Below are 16,852 nucleotides of genomic sequence, written 5' to 3'. Positions count from 1 at the left end.
ACTCAAACAGATGTTTGTACACTAATGTTTACAGCAACATTATTCACAAGGGCCAAGAGGTGTAAATAACCCAAGTGTTCATTCATGAATGAATCGATAAACCAAATGTGGTATATGCATACAATGAAATATTGATAGGAAGGAAGGAAGGGAATTCCCTGGTGGTCCAGTGGTTAGGACTCTGCACTTTCACTGCTGAGGGTTCAATCCCTGGTCGGGGAAGTAAGATCCCGCAAGCTGTGTGGCGCGGCCAAAATAAATAAATAAATAAATAAAAATAAAAAGGAAGGAAATTCTGATACATGCTATAACATGGATGAACCTTGAAGACATTTTGCTAAGTGAAACAAGCCAGATACAAAAGGACAAATATTGTATTTTTCCATTTGCGTGAGGTACCTAGAGTAGTCAAACTCAGAGACAGAAAATAGAATGGTGGTTGCCAGGGACTGAGGGGAGGAAAGAATGTGGAGTTATTGTTTAATGGATACAAGTTTCATTTGGGGAAGATTAAAATGTTCTGGAGATGCATGGTGGTGACAGTTGCACAACAATGTCAATGTATTGATAATGCACTAACTATACACTTAAATATGGTTAAAATGGTAAATTTTCTTATGTATCTTTCATCACAATTTTAAAGGTTAAAAAGTAAAATTAAAAAAGAAAAATGAGGTACTGACACCTGCTACAACATGAACCTTGAAGACATTATGCTAAATGAAAGAAGCCAGTCACAAAAGGCCGCATATTATATGACTCCATTTATACGGAATGTCCAGAATGGGCAAATCCATAGAAAGTAGGTTAGTGGCTGCCTACAGCTGGTGGGAGGTGGAAATGGAGCAGTGACTGCTAATGGGTGTGGGGCTTCTTTTGGGGGTGATGAAAATGTTCTGGAATTAGAGAGCAGTCATGGTTGCACAACTTTGTGAATACACTAAAAACCACTGACTTGTACACTTTAAAAGGGTGAAATTTATGGTGTGTGAATTATATGTCAATAAAGCTGTTATGAAAAAACAATAAAGCTATAATTCAGAAGAGTTTAACAAAAGTAAAATTGAACAATTTGGTGGAGGGAGCACAAAGTGTTCCATGGGAAGCGGATATCAGAGCCTCAGAAGTCACAGTAAACCCAACGCTCCTTCAGTGCGGCAGTATCTTGGTGAGAAGTGGTTTGGGCTATTCAGTCAACTGATCATATAAGACTCCTGAGCCAGTTTTCAAGCTGCCTTTCCAAATACATGTTTAGGAATACCGCCCCCCTCCCCTCAAGCAAAGAATAAGAAGAGGGTAGAGACACGGAACGGGTATCTAGTTTTGTTACACTCATGCTATTCCTTGCACATATGTTCAGATTATACATGTACACCGTTTACATCTAACATTGTGCACAGTTTGACTTCAAAACTGTATATGAGCACAACTGTCAAAAATCAAAAATACACATCAGTCCAATCTGTGCTGGGACTGCATCCTTTATTCTCTATCAACCACGAGCACTGTTTTCAGAGCCTCTCCCTCTTTGTTAACTTTCTTGCTATGTGCAGCTCGGCCTGACAGCCGTATAAACTGACAGAGTCTCTCTCCGACAGTTTTGTGGCCAGACTGTCTGAATATTTCAGTGTATCTTGTCTTTAATCTATTTGTTTATCAAATATATATGGTGTATGTACTGTGTGTGAATCATATACTAAGTACTGGTGAAATAAAGTACTAGTACTTAGTACTGGTGTGGCCTTGTTGAGCTTATACACAGAATGGAGGAGAGAGAAAAGAAACAATGGACCTGTAAAGGAAAATATAATTGTGAAGAATGGTGATGGCAATGAAGGCAATGAAAAAGGCAAAGGTTAGAGAAGAACTGGGTGAATGCATATCTGCTCAGCTGGAGTGACTCTGAGATTGTGGCACTGACGCTGAGACAAAGGATGAGGAGCCAACCTTGCAAAGCTCATTCCAGGTGGAGGGGAGAGCAGGACTGTTGCGTTTTTGTTTTCAAGGTCACTTAAGGTGCAACTACCCACATCACTGTGCACAGGACAGCTTTGGGTTACAGTCTGTCCTAAACTACGTGGAGATCACCCTCCTGGAAACAACACTTCCCTGTGTCCACTTCATTAACTTCCTATTTTTCCTATTGTATTAAAATTTCCCTACTTTTTAAAATTCACATCATCTAGTCGCCACAAGCTACACCTCCTCCAATTGTATATCACGGACTCACAGGGACTTGTAAATTACCTGGGAAAGAATCAGCTGCCCATGAAATGTGTGCACAAACTTTCTTAAAAATGAAAAATAGGTGTCATCTCCAAGTCTTTTGGCAAGGAACCGGAGAAGGAAATAGCCCTAAAAGAAAGGAAGAAGAAAAAAAGATACTTATCATGTGTTCATCAGAAAAATGCTTACAAAGTCAACTCTAACCTACCCACCAGCACCTTATGCTCATCTAGAAAGTTTGGCCTGACCTGTCCCAGGCAGCCCTTTATATTCTTACCAGTAAGGTCGAGTCTGGTACTTAAGGACCAACTACTCTGCTTTCAACTGATCTATTAATGGTATCACCATCTTGTTTATCCTTGGCTTACATGAAGCCTGGATGTCCATCATGGACCAAAAGGGAAGAGGGGCCCAGCTCCTCTCTCCCTCAGCTATCAGGAAAGGCCTTTACAACTTAGAATACTTTTTTAAATCACTCCTATCTTCTAGGCGGAACCTGACAGCAATTTTAAGATTCTGCTCTTCGAAGCTGACATGAAGCAGGGAGAAGGGAGGTACAGGGAAGGGAACAGTTCAGCTTCCTTTGATTCATGCCTCATTATTTGGGTACGAAATGCTTTAACTATTGGACAATCAGAATCTGCTCAGTCAAATGTCATTACAATGTTGATGATTTTTTTGTTTTGCCCCAACCATGTTACTAACCTTCACTGTTTATATGTAAAATCTAAAAAGTCCTGCACCATAATAACTGGCTTCTGCCACTCAGATATGCTTACCTTTAAATAATGAACCTGCATGAAGACCTTCTCCGGATTGAGCCCATGTTTGATGACAGATGATCCTGAGTCACTCACATGGCCAGTTTTCTCTTTATTGGGTCTAAAATGATGCAGTAAAATTTTCTTTAAGTATAGCATATTCTTAACTAATTAGACCATAATATCGCCTTATTTCTTATTTTCAGAGTTGCCCAACAGCGTCTTAATTCTACTCAATAGTACCAGGTATAATTTAAAATGGTTTATGTTATAAATGCATATACTGAATAGGGAGGGATTTATATCTGGGTTGGCAACCTGAGGTTGGCTACTGGCAGTATTCTACATCATCTTATCCAAGATTAAATCTTGCCAGACCCTCAAGGAATCTCAGCTCCAACATGAATTATTTAAGAAACTATACACTTTTCTTTTGGTGGGAATGTTGGACTGGGAAATGCAATGGAAAACGTAGCTTTACTTGGAAGAGTAAAGAACTTATATCTTTTCCAAAAAATTCTGAAAGCCCCAATGTTACCTACTTCTCTTGATTTGCATTTAGTAATTAAGGCTCCTTTAAGAAATATTCATACTCTAAAGCCATTTTAGAACCACAAAAACAAAACAAGAAAAGTCACAGAGGCCCATGTTTTTAGAACAGGTAGAGACATTAGTAATCACATGCTTCAACCTCCTCATTTCACAAATGAGGGAAACAGGCACATAGAAATTAAGTCTGTATCCAAGGTCTCACGGCTTGTTTTGATTCATGGCGACATTACGGATTGAAACCAATGATGTCTCCTTATTATCTATCAGTGTTTTCCATTATGCTCTATGGTTTTAAATATTTTTAAATATTCCCTTAATAAAATATAATTGTGTTACAGTGACAATTCAACAACTAACTAAATTCAAAGTAAATGACAAGGTATTTACAGCTTTTAGCGGTTCGAAAACCAGTCACTTATTGGACAAACATTGAAGAGCATGTGCTGGGGTGAGGGGAAGGCAAGGGCTGACAAAAGGGCTGGCACATCAGAAAGGAAAGGGGTTATTTTTATTTTTATTTATTTATATATATATATATATATATATATATATATATATATATATATATTTAAAGATTTTTTTGATGTGGACCATTTTTAAAGTCTTTATTGAATTTGTTACAATTTTGCTTCTGTTTTATGTTTTGGTTTTTTGGCTGCTAGGCATGTGGGAATCTTAGCTCCCCAACCAGGGATCAAACCCGTACCCCCTACACTGGAAGATGAAGTCTTAACCACTGGACCACCAGGGAAGTCCCCATTTTTATTTATATATTTATTTTTTGTTGCTGTTGTTTTTAAACTTATTTTATTAAGGTATAGTTGATTTACAATGTTGTGTTAATTTCTGCTGTACAGAAAGTGATTCAGTTATACACATATATACATTCTTTTTCATATTCTTTTCCACTATGGTTTATTACAGTACATTGAATATAGTCCCCAATGCTATACAGTAGGACCTTGTTGTTTATCCATCCTATATATAATAGTTTGCATCTGCTAATCCCAGACTCCCAATCCATTTGTCCCCCACCTCCCTCCCCCTTGGCAACCACAAGTCTGTTCTCTATGTCTGTGAGTCTGTTTCTGTTTCATAGACAAGTTCACTTGTGTCATATTTTAGATTCTGCATATAAGTGATATATGGTATTTGTCTTTCTTTCTGACTTACTTCACTTAGTATGACAATCTCTAGATCCATCCATGTTGCTGGAAATGGCATTATTTCATTCCTTTTTATGGCTGAGTAGTAGTTCATTATATATATAGCGAGGGGTTGTTTTTAAAAGGTAGTTAGTGTTACAAAGTACACAGCATTTGGAATCGGAGAGACCTAGTGTTGACTCTCAATCCTACTCCTTACTACCTGTTACTTAGTAGCAGTTTACTTAAATTCTCTAATCCTCAATTTACTTACTTTCAAAAATGAGGATAACCTTACCTATCTCCCCAGGTCACCTGGGGAATAACTGAAATAATATATGCAAAGCCCTTAGCGAGGGCTGGGGATACAGAAATTACTCAATAAACTTAATAAAATTTTCTAAAGTTAGCAATAAATATTGCTAAATTCAAGGTTGGTCATCTGATGTTAGAGGCAATAGATTTCAGTGGTTCATCCCCTTAATCCTATATGCCCGCAGACAAACATGGAAGGGTGCTGGACCTGAATGGCAGTGCCTGAGGATGACCCACTTTGCCAAATCAGTCCCTTTGCAGTGTGCTCTAGCTGCCGAGCAAAGAACCCCTGATTAAGTCTCTGCTGAATGTTCTAGTACATTATCTCAGCAGACACAGGCTCAGAACCAGCAGATACCTAAAGGAGAGACGATGACGACCAGCCACCAGAGCTAACTGCATAGTTTGAATTTTTCTAGTTGATCCCTGACTTACAGACGTGACCATACTTGCAGGAATAACTAGTTAGTCCCTTTCATCTTGATTTAAGACTCCATTGAAAAGCATCAGCTTTATTCCTGCTCTCAAGTTTGTCCTGGAGTTGAGTGTTTTTATAAAGAAAGCCATGCTGGTTTTGATAGGAAAGCCTGCCAGACACCTTGGGGGGAGGAAGACTTCTCAGTGTCAACCTGAATTCAAACCAGTTTTCCCAGCCCCAAGAGAGACAGAGTTGCTGTGAGTTTCTTTTGCCCTTGAGCTCTGAATGGAGACTGTTAGAAGGGGAGGAACACAGAAGACCAACCTAAATCTCTGCTCCAAAGGCTGGTTTCCAGGCCCAAGTTTCAGATGATGACTTTAGTTGGTGCTTTTTTCCTCTGACTAAAAACGTCCTTCCAGAAAGTATCCCTCTCTTACTCTCCTCTTCGACCCTCTCCAAGTGTTCAAGAAAATTCTTTTATGCTGACAGCATCCAAGGCAAATGTACAAGTCCCCAAGAGATTCCTTTTAAAGTAGACATGGTGAGGGAGAGGGCAGTGCCCAGGCGAGCTTCGTGAGAAATCAAAGGGGGCGGTTTTTATGAGGAAAAGATACTCCACAGTGGAAAAAGGGTGACTTCCATTTCTGTGCTATTCTGGTTCTCATAATACCACTTACTCCAAGTCTGTGCAGGGAGACAAAGCACAGAGAGAAAGCAGGAAACAAATGAACTACTACTACCTACAATAATAGATGACTCTCACAGGTGAATGAAAGAAGTCACACCCAAAAAGACTACATACAAATGTATGACTCCAGTTAAATGAAGTCAAAGAACACGCAAAACAGATCTATGAGGATACAGATCAGAATAATGGTTACCTTTGGGAGAGAGTATTAACAGAGTGGGGAAAAAAGAGGAAAGTTTCTGGGATGGTGGGATTAACTCTATGTTAATCTGAGTGGTGCTTTCATGAGGATAAATAGTAGAAATCTATTGAGCCATCTAGAAATATCTGTGCACTATAGTTTATATATATTTCCATTAAAAAGTTAAGAAAAAATAGATGCACATGAAACAGTACACATTTTGTGAGAATAAAATGGAATCAGTCTAGAAAAGGGGCTTTGCTGTTCATGTGCCATGAACACATGACTAGGGTTAACTAAGCTCTCTACACCTGAGGACCAATTAAATAAAAAACTTTTTTAAGGACATTGTAAGAGGCAGGAAGAGCTGTGGCAAATACAATTGGCTCAGTCTACTCCCATTCTCATCCCCCTTCTTTCTTGCCACTTGTACAATTAAGTCTGAGAAGGTAAACACTCACTTTCCAGGTGTCCTTGAAGTTACAGAGAGTCAGAAGACATAGTCCAGGCCAATGAGACAAAAACAGATGTCTGCTGTAGTTGGGAGTGGGGTTCTGGGAAAGCTTTTGCTTTCTTTACAAAAGGGGAAATATGACTAGTATTATTCCTCTTTCCCCCAAACATGGTGGATGGAGCTACAGTAGCCACTTTGCAATCATGAGGCAGCAAACCAACATGCTATGGAGACCCGGATGGAATGAAAGAAGGTAAACAGTCTTTGATAGTACCATTCAGCTGCTGGCCAGCCCAAGACTGCCTGCCTTCACACTCACTGTATGAGAAAAGTAACCCCTATTTGTTTAAGCCAACATTGCTTTACTATTCTATTAGTTGAAGCCAGATTCATTCCTAATGGATGGAGAATTGAACCGATACTAATAGCTACCATTCCTGTTATCTCCCTGTGCCAGGTACTCTGCCAAGCTTTTTATGTATCATGTCCTTCTACCTTCACAAGAACCTGTGGGGCAGGTACTGTGACGATGCCCATTTAAAAGTGGAGGAAAGTGAGGCCTGGAGACGACCACAAAGCTAGTTAGTGGCAGAATTGAGGCTAGAACCCAGGTCCATGGAACACCAAAGTCCTTGCTGCATTCTGGGGCTTCCCCAAGATCCAGGCCCCCAACTCGGTTTTGCCAAAAACTAAGTGGAGAACCTCAGACAACATGTTTACTCTCCCTTAACGCTCAATTTCCTCACCTGTAAAGAGTGTGATGAGGCTCAGATAACATAAAAGCACTTTGTAACGTAAAAGTGTTAAGCATCTCTTCAACATTTTACACCAGTGTTTATTTCCTTGGCTGGAATACATGGAATGTGAGAGATCAAGTTACCAAGGTCGTTTGGGCTTAGATGCCCTTGGTTTCTGTTGTACCTGGCACCAAATGTAACAACTGAGATTAGCATGACCTTTCCCTGCCCACCTCCTTCCTTTTCCACTGCACTCACAGAAGCAATATGGACATTTAAAAAGCTGTCAGATGGCAGTGATATTTGATCCACATGATTTGATTTGGAATCAAACCTCCTGAAGAAAGAACCGATTCTGCAGGACTATCGCCAAGGGTGGGATCTGAGAAAACGCCTCTGAAAGGTGCTCAGGCATGTCAGCCTAGGTCTGAACACCTACTGCTCTGCCACAGCCCAGACGGGCCGTCTGCCAGCATTCTCTGTCTTGTACTCCTTGGCAGTAAAAGTGAGAGCCACGAGATAGCTTCATCTATAAACTTGCCACTGTAGTGCTTGAGCCAGGGACGAAGCATCCCAGAAATGAGACAGAAAGGGATTAATCAGCATTCTCACATCCCTGCTCTATCAGTGGCAGCTGCCCCACAAGGTTTGAGGGTCCGGGAGCAGGGCCTCACTCACCCCGAAGTAACAGAGGAAGTTAAATACTACCTTTGTGGAGACCCCTGGAGACCTCTGAGCTCCAAATGCACAAGTGAGATCTCCTGGGGAAGCAGCATAACACACTGGGTTAAGAATCTTGACTCTGCCACTTAAGTGCCACGTAATCTTGAGTGAGTCAGGCAACCCATAAAGGCCAGTTTTCATCTGTAAAAAGGGGACAATGATAGCGACCGTGGCACCTCATTAGGCTGTTGCGGTGTCTAAGAGTGCTTAGCCAGAGTGCCTGTTGGCATTTTGTAAGCACAATATAAATGATGCTAATCTCGTCATAATGAATACTGATCGGGGTCAGGGAGTGCCAGCTAAGCCTTCCTCTGACAGGCAAAGACGTTAGAAAAACATCACCCTATAGTTACGTGTGTACGATGTTATCGTTGGGGGAAGCAAGGGGAAGGGTACACAGGAACTCTATTATTTTAGTAACTACTTGCGAGTCTAAAATTATTCCAAAATAAAAAGTTTTTTAAAAAAAGACTAGGCACATAAATGTGGCCGTACACCTTCCCTTTGCGAGACGCCGATTTTGAGCATAAACCTTTCAGGGGCTGGTCTGTAAGCCTGCTCCTTGTTGCATCATCATCAGAAAACAAATAAAAACAAACAACAAATTTCAGGTGTTGCTTAAAATTCTAGAAAGCTAGGTATGGGCGTATTCCTGACACCCCTCCCCCTCCCCCCCCCCCCAGTCTATACCACTCTGTGAAAAGATTACTAAAATTTTGGGTGAAAAATGGAGGCAGAATGATTGAAAGTACAGGAATTTTATGTCCTCCATTTGTTTTTGCAACAATTTTTCCATCTATAAAATGTGTATAATGAACACTCGCCACTGCCTTGCCTTTGGACAGTGCTACCAAAGAGAACTGGACAAAAGGCTGTGCACATCTTTAACTGATGAAGCTGTATCATGTCAAAGCTACTGGTGTTTGGCAAGTTTGATTATCTGTGTGCTTTTCACAATGGATTTAACAGCTACCCAGCATGAAGGTTTTTCCCATCGGGGACCAGTATCCTATAGCAAACACAGCAAGATATCACTCCAGTGCTGAAAAAGGCAATTGATAAAATGATTTAAGACACAAAGAGACATCTCTCCAAGGAGCCACAGGAAAGTGAAGAAGGTATATTCTGTCCCCTGATGGTGAAAGGAGAAGTCAGCTGCTGACGAGGGTGACATGAAAAGACTCTGTAGTTAAAACTGCGGAAAACACAAAAAACTCCTCAAATTTTGCTAAGCAGGGCAGGGAAATGAACGGTGAAACTTAGAAAAGCAGGAAGTAATGAGCATTAATAAAAACCCAAAATAGTCCTCAGGTTTTGAATGGCCATAAATCAGAAATTCCTTTCTAAGAAATGAAATACCCCAAAAAAGAAAAAAACATGGAACAGACTAATACAATAGTCTGAGCAGTATACCATCATATTCAACACACCAAGAGGTAATTTGCACATGTTTTCAAAGGAGACGAAGAAGAAAACAGAGAGCAAGGAGTGCCCCGGAGGTTTCTGATAAGGTGGGTTGTCAGAGGACATGCACAAAAGAGGAAAGGGGGGATGCTGGAGAAAGCTCACTACAAGAGATGGGAAGCAGTAAAATCATTGCCAGGAAGGCAGAAATTCAGAATGAGCCGGTGCTAAGGGAGAGTGCCCAGGGCAACAAAAAGGGCTTTTGAAATGATGTTTGGAGCCTAAAGAAGACCAGGTGTTAAGAGGTGACAGAACGAATAGAACTACTTGACTCCCACTTTGCTTCAACTTTCCTGCCAAGGAGAATAATTTTCAAACTATACATGGTAGAACAAGCACTGTTATGTGGGAACTGATGTTTCATACTTGGGAACTGATCCTTGGTACCGGTGGAGAGGGCTCCTTCATCCTTTAAAGGAGTTCTGACTCCAGGACCAGGTGAGGGACATGCCACAGCTTGGAAAACTTCCATCTGCAATCACAGGCCCCTGGAGGTGTCAAATCATGGAGACGATGGGAAGGGGGCTGATGGAGATAGACAAATGTCATTCTGATTGCAAAAGAAGAGGGAATAAGAGGAGGGGAGGCAAAATTTGTGACTAGGTATTGAACAGATAGTTTGTGAGCACTTAGAAAATGATGGACTGCAAGGAGGTTGCATGGGATCTTGAGGGCCACTTCCAGAAATTCACTGTGGGTATCAGGCATCCTGACTTCTGGCAGCTGGCAGAATGGATGTGGTGGTTAGCATATGGTGGCTGTTTCATGGCTTTATAGAAGGTTCAGAAACAGAACCCCAAGGCTGTTGGTTAATTACTTGCTATAACCAGGAGGGAGTCCTTAGGGCTGTGCCCAAGGAATGATGACTTATTGGCTTAACAAATTTGCAAATAAGTCGAGTCTGGAAGTCTAGCTGGTTGACTGACAGCACCTACAGTCAAGAACAGCAACCACAGGCTGGAATGAGGATACAAAATTAATAAAAACAATAGTTAGTAAGGACAATGAGGCTTTTAAAAGTTAGTATTTACCTATGAAAAAGATTTAGTATATTAAATTGTCTGTAAACTCAACATGTAGCAAGAGGTGATTGATGTGGCTTCCAAAACAATAAACATAATAGTAGGTGGGATCAATAGGAACATGAGGTGTAACGGGGAGTCCTGCTGGGAACGGGGGCAGACATCATGGAGAGCTGGGCTCTGGAGCCAGACTTGCCTCTGCTTGCATCCTGGCTCTGCCACTCCCTAGCGGTAGAAAGGTGGTCAATTGCTATACGCATCTGCTTCCTCATCTATGAAATGCGGAGGAAGACGGTACTAGTACCTATCTCATAGGGCCATTTTGAGGATTAAATGAGACAAATGTACATAGAGTGCTTAGAATAATGTTTGGCGCATCGGAAGCACTCAATGAATGTAACCAAGGAGAAAAAAATGCATGGGAGTTGAAATGCTAAGACTGCCCTGAGAAGGTGTATGATACTAGGTTTAAAAATGAAATATGGTGTATATGTGAGTGCTTTCAACTAATCCTATTAATGCTTGTTCTTTCTTTCCTGGATTATCCAGATCAAGGGAAGCAATAATAGTTACACTCTTCACAGGTGTAACCTCAAACAGAGTGCTATATTCAGTTCAGGTGTCACATCTGGAGAAGGCCACTGCCAACAAAGAGAACAACAAGGAACCAAGCCCAAGAAGGGAACCGTTCTCCCAACCCTGTGACCTAGTGACTAGAAAAGGAAAGACAATGGTCTTCAGACATGTGGACTGTTTGTGTGAGAACAAGGCGAATCCTGTGCAACTCTGGAGGTAAGGGCTAAGAGGACAGGGCAGACTTTACAGGGAGGCAGCTTCCAGCCCGATCCAAGGAAGCCCATTCTAAGATAAGCTGTTCCCATGCGGAAGCTGCTGCCTGCTGAAGCAGTGAGATCTGGATGCTGGGAATACTCAGGTAGAAGCTAGGTGGCTGTCTGTCAGGGATATGGAAGGCTAGGCAAAATCACTTTTAAGGCCCTTTCTGACCCTAATATTCTATGATTGTATGAGGTAAGAGAGCCCAGAGTATATTTAAGCTGCAGCATTTAGAAGTAAAACATCATTCATCTGCTGCAGTGGAGTCAGTAAGTTTGCTATGCAGCCTTGGGTTTGCTAAATCCACAAAGGGTGATTTTCATTAAAAAAAAAAAAAAAAAAAACCTAAATGAATTAGAGGAACCATAACTGAATTTTATTCAACCACATATATTCAGGGATAGACTTAGCTAAAGAGTATAGGATCCAAGCAACACAAGGCTCTCATTATCTTTTTTACAGTGTTGTGTTTGAGAGGTGCATATGCAATATACCTGAACTAGTATCCTCATAAGCCGGGTTAAAAAGCGCTAAGGTGATCATAATGAAGCACAGGCTGTCAGTCTGCTCCACACATTCAGAACACAGGAATATACAGAACCTGAAAGTTACAGGAAGCAAAAGTAGAAAGGGTAAAAATGGAAAACTTTTTTTGTAATGTGTCAAAAAAAACTCCATGACTTTATCTTGGAAAGAGACAAATGAGACAAATGCTGACTTCATTTTACAAGGGGAGATTAGAAGCACGTTTTGAACACTAACAGCATGTGTGGTGCTGTGTGCTGAGATAATGGGAAGGATCGTCTCATCTCATGACTCAAAGAGGAGCAGATGGTCTGTGGGAGCTGGAGAAGGACTTTTCCCTCCTCCGTGGAGGATGGCACAGTGCTGAGGACTTAGAGGTGGCAGCGGGTGCAGGGCTTGCGTGAGTTTGAAGCCCAACACACACCAGGATGTAAAACAGGACGAATAGATGGGAGAGCAGCTCTGTTCTCAGTCTTGTGGGCAACTGTGTACTATATTTAGGTCTTACATTTAACATTCATACATTAACTCTTCAACACAGTATGGTTAGTAAAAGCAAAAAACTAGAAATTACCAACATGTCCAATGGTTAACAAATGGTTAGTCAGTCATGGAGTGTTCATACCCTGGAATATTCTGGAGCAGTTAAAAAAAAGGACCTGCATGCATCGATAACAGAACAATAGTCAGGATTACAGGGGGTGGAAAAAAGTAACACACACACTGGTGCATATACACTTGTACTTGAGGGATGCTTTCTTGGAAGTGAATCATCTCTACGAGGGGTTGTTATACCACAGACACTATGGAGAAGTCTTCCTGGCATCCAGCACTGGAAATGGCTCCTCAGGTCTCATGCAATGCCCTGAGGACAGCAGTTGCCTGCTGCTGTACTTTCTTCTTCCATCTCTCCTTGGACAATTGCTGGTCAACCCTGCTAAGGCTACAGAGATGTTATAAAACATCCAATGATTTCTATCAATCCCTCTCTTTTTTAAACAATTGAGATATAACTTACATATCATAAAATTCACCTTTTGAAACATGTAAAATTCGGTGGTTTTTAGTATACTCACAAGGTTGTAAAACCATCGCCAGTACCTAATTCCAGAACATTTTCATCGCCCCCAAAAGAAACCCTATAAGCAGTCACTTTCCATTTTCTCCTCCTCCCCCAGCCCCTGGTAACCATTAATCTACTTCTTTTCTCTATAGATTTGCCTATTCTGGATGTTTCAGATAAATGGAATCATACAACATGTTGCCTTTTGTGTCTAGCTTCTTTCAGATAGCATAGTGTTTTCAAGATTCATCCATTTTTGTAGCACATATCAGTAGTTCAGTTCCTTCTTATGGCTGATTAATATTCCATTGTATGAATATAACACATTTTATTTACCGATTCATCCCTTACTGGATGTGGGTTGTTTCCACTTTTTGGCTATTAAGAATAATGCTTCTATGAACATTCATGTACATGTTTTTGTATGGACTTATGTGTTTTCATGTCTCATATATACCTAGAAGTGGAATTGCTGGTTTGTATGATAACTCTACGTTTAACCTTCTGAGGATCTGCTGGACTGCTTTCCAAAGGAGCTGCACCATTTTACATTCCTGCCAACAGTGTATAAGGGTTCTAATTTCTCCAAATCCTCACTAACATTTATTCTTATCTGTCTTTTTCATTATAGCTATTCTAGTAGGTATGAAGTGGTATTTCAATGGGGCTTTGATTTGCATTTCTCTGATGGCTAATAATGTCGAGCATTTTATGTGCTTATTGGACATTTGTTTATCTTCTATGGAGAAATGTCTATTTAGACCCTTTAACCATTTTTAAATTGGGTTATTTGCCTTTTCATTGTTGAGTTGTAAGTGTTCTTTATATATCCTGGATACAAGTCCCTCAGATATATGATTTGCAAATATTTCCTCCCATTCTGTGTTGTCTTTTCACTTTCTTGATAGAGTCCTTTGAAGCACAAAAGTTTGAAATTTTGATAAAGTTCAATTTATTGATATTTTTCCCTCTTTGATTTTTGACCCTTTTTAGGTGTCATATCTAAGAAACTGTTACCTAAACCAAGTTCATGAAGACTTATACCTATGGCTTTTTTCCTAATAGTTTTATAGTTTTAGCTCTTACATTTAGGTCTTTGATCTATGTTGAGTCAATTTTTGTATGTGGTATGAAGCAGAGGGTCTAACTTCATTCTTCTGCATGTGGATATCCAGTTGTCCCATGAACATTTGTAGAAAAGAATATTCTTTCCCCCATTGAATAGTTCTGGCACCCTTGTCAAAAACCAACTGACCATAAATGAAAGGGTTTGTTTTTAGACTCTCAGTTTTATTCCACTGATCTATATGTCTGTCCTTATGCCAGTATCACGCTGTCCTGAGTACTGTAGCTTTGTAGTAAGTATTCAAACTGAGAAGTATGAGTACTCCACCTTTGTTCTTCTTCTTCAAGACTTCCTTGACTATTCTGGGTCCCTTGAATTTCCATGTGAATCTTAGGATCAGCTTGTCCATTTTTGCAAAAAAAAAAAAAAAAAGGCCACTGAAATTTTAACAAGGATTATCCTGGATCTGTAGATCAGTGTAGGGAGGATGGCATCTTAATGACCCTAAGTCTTCCAATTCGTGAACACAAGATGCTTTTCCATTTATTTAGTTCTTTAATTTCTTTCAACAGTGTTTTGTAGTTTCCAGTATACATTTTGCACTTCTTTTGTTAAATTTATTCCTAAGTATTTTATCATTTTTGATGTTATTATAAATGAATTTATTTTTTAATTTCCTTTTCAGATTATTTATAGCTAGTGTATAGAAACACAACTCTCTTGATGAATAAAGAAGGTGTAGTATACACAATGGAACATTACTCAGCCATAAAAAAGAATGAAATAATGCCATTTGCAGCAACATGGATGGACCTAGAGATTATCATACTAAGTGAAATAAGTCAGATAAAGACAAACATCATATGATATCACTTATATGTGGAATCTAAAAAATAGTACAAATGAACTTATTTACAAAACAGAAAGAGACTCACAGACATAGAAAACAAACTTATGGTTGCCAAAGGGGAAGTTGGGGAGAGGGATAAATTGGGAATTCAGGATTAACAGATACACACTACCATATATAAAATAGATAAACAACAGGATTTATTGTATAGCACAGGGAACTATATTCAATATCTTGTAATTAACCAAAATGGAAAAGAATAGAAAAAAAGAATATACATGTATACATATATATATATGTATAACTGAATCACTTTGCTGTACACCTGAAACTAACACAATATTCAATTTAAAAAAAAGAAACACAACTGTCTTTTGTATATTGCTCTTGTATCTTGCAATCTTACTGAACTTGTTTATTAGTTTTAACAGTGTTTGGGGGAGGATTCCTTCCTTCAGATTTTCTATATATAAGATTATGTCATCTGCAAAAAGATAGTTTTACTTCTTCCTTTCCAACGTGGATGTCTTTTATTTCACTTTCTTGCCTAATTGCCTTGGCTAGACCCTCCAGTACAATGTTTAACAGAAATACAGTCCCCCTTTTTTATCCCTTCTCTCCTCAACCACTGACTTGAAAGGGGGAGGAGTCCCTATAAAACTGGATTTTAATATGTAGCAAGAAGTTTTTCTTACTACATATTAAAGACATTATGTGTCTTTGAAGTAGGTTCAGTCAAATAGTTGCACAGTTTTTGTCAGCCGTTCTTGGTCAAAACTATTGGCCAAAACACAATAGTTTTGGGGAGCATGGGGGAGACCTACAGGGAGTAAGCAAATAATTTGTAGAACAGAGTCAATTTAGGATTACATGAGAAAGTACTCACTGGTTGAGAGTTTTTCTGAATGGGAAACTAACACTCATTAGCTAAGAATGTAATATACATAGTGCTAGGATTGGCTGAGGGCATGAGATATCCTCCAAGGATGAGAAAAATAGGAGTGAACTATTATAGGTTGGCTTATGGAGATGAATTATTTTTTAAGAAAGTATTTCATGGGCAAATACTGTTATAATGAATCAGTGCCCCACAGGGCAGCAATACAGAAAAATTATGCACATATACTTATAAAATTTATTTTCTGAAGGATTCACAAGAAAATGCTAGCAGTGATTACCTTAGGGAGAGGACTACGGTGGTGGGGATGGAATTTTATACTTTTCTAAACTGAAATTTCCTGTGATATACTTGTAATTTAAAAAAAATGGTTAACTAAACAGTGATTATGAACTACTTTATTCCTTCTTTATGTTTTTCTATATTAAAAAAACTCCACCAAGTGTTATTGCAAAAATGAAACACCATGTACAGTAAGTATGTTATTAGGGGCCTATAAAAGAGAATTCTACCCCTGCCTTAGAAATACCTGAGTGATGAGTAACCAGAGAATGGTCTAGAAAAATGAAGAAGTAAGGGTTATTTGAGTTCAACTATTCAGGATATGTCTGTCATCTTTGCTGGGTAAAAGAAGTGAGAGCTGAGGGTGTCCCTCCAACAGGAAACAGGAACTGAGTGGGCAGCTCAAGGGGGTGGAGCTGGCCTTTGAGACAGGAAAGGACAGAGTCTGTTTCTGGCTGGCTGAGAGCCCTCAAGTTTTTCAGAAAATGCTGGCACAGGTACAGAAGCCTCCAGTCACAAAAGGGTAGAAACAGTCTACATGCCTAGCATGTGTGGTTCAAATTAAAAAAGCAAAACAAACAAACAAACAGCAAAAAAAATGGACAGGGAGAATGGGGTGGAGGGGACCCCAAGCCTGAGTGATGGAGG

The 16,852-nt window shown here is 39.7% G+C and overlaps 1 protein-coding gene across 7 annotated transcripts in view; it reads right to left on the bottom strand.

Annotated features, from left to right (window-relative positions):
* AOPEP (aminopeptidase O (putative)) overlaps positions 1-16,852 on the bottom strand; it is a 379,363-nt gene that overhangs the window by 120,748 nt on the left and 241,763 nt on the right. For all 7 annotated transcript variants that reach the window (XM_082469688.1, XM_082469684.1, XM_082469686.1 and 4 more), the window contains exons 8-9: positions 3,006-3,108; positions 2,248-2,355 (exon numbers count right to left, since the gene is read on the bottom strand). In XM_082469688.1, coding sequence (XP_082325814.1) covers positions 2,248-2,355; positions 3,006-3,108 — 211 coding nt within the window. The remainder of the gene's footprint in view (positions 1-2,247; positions 2,356-3,005; positions 3,109-16,852) is intronic.

Source organism: Balaenoptera physalus (assembly GCF_965194825.1).
Source record: "Balaenoptera physalus genome assembly, chromosome: 7".
NCBI lineage: Eukaryota > Metazoa > Chordata > Mammalia > Artiodactyla > Balaenopteridae > Balaenoptera > Balaenoptera physalus.
This window is presented reverse-complemented; position numbering and strand designations above follow the sequence as displayed.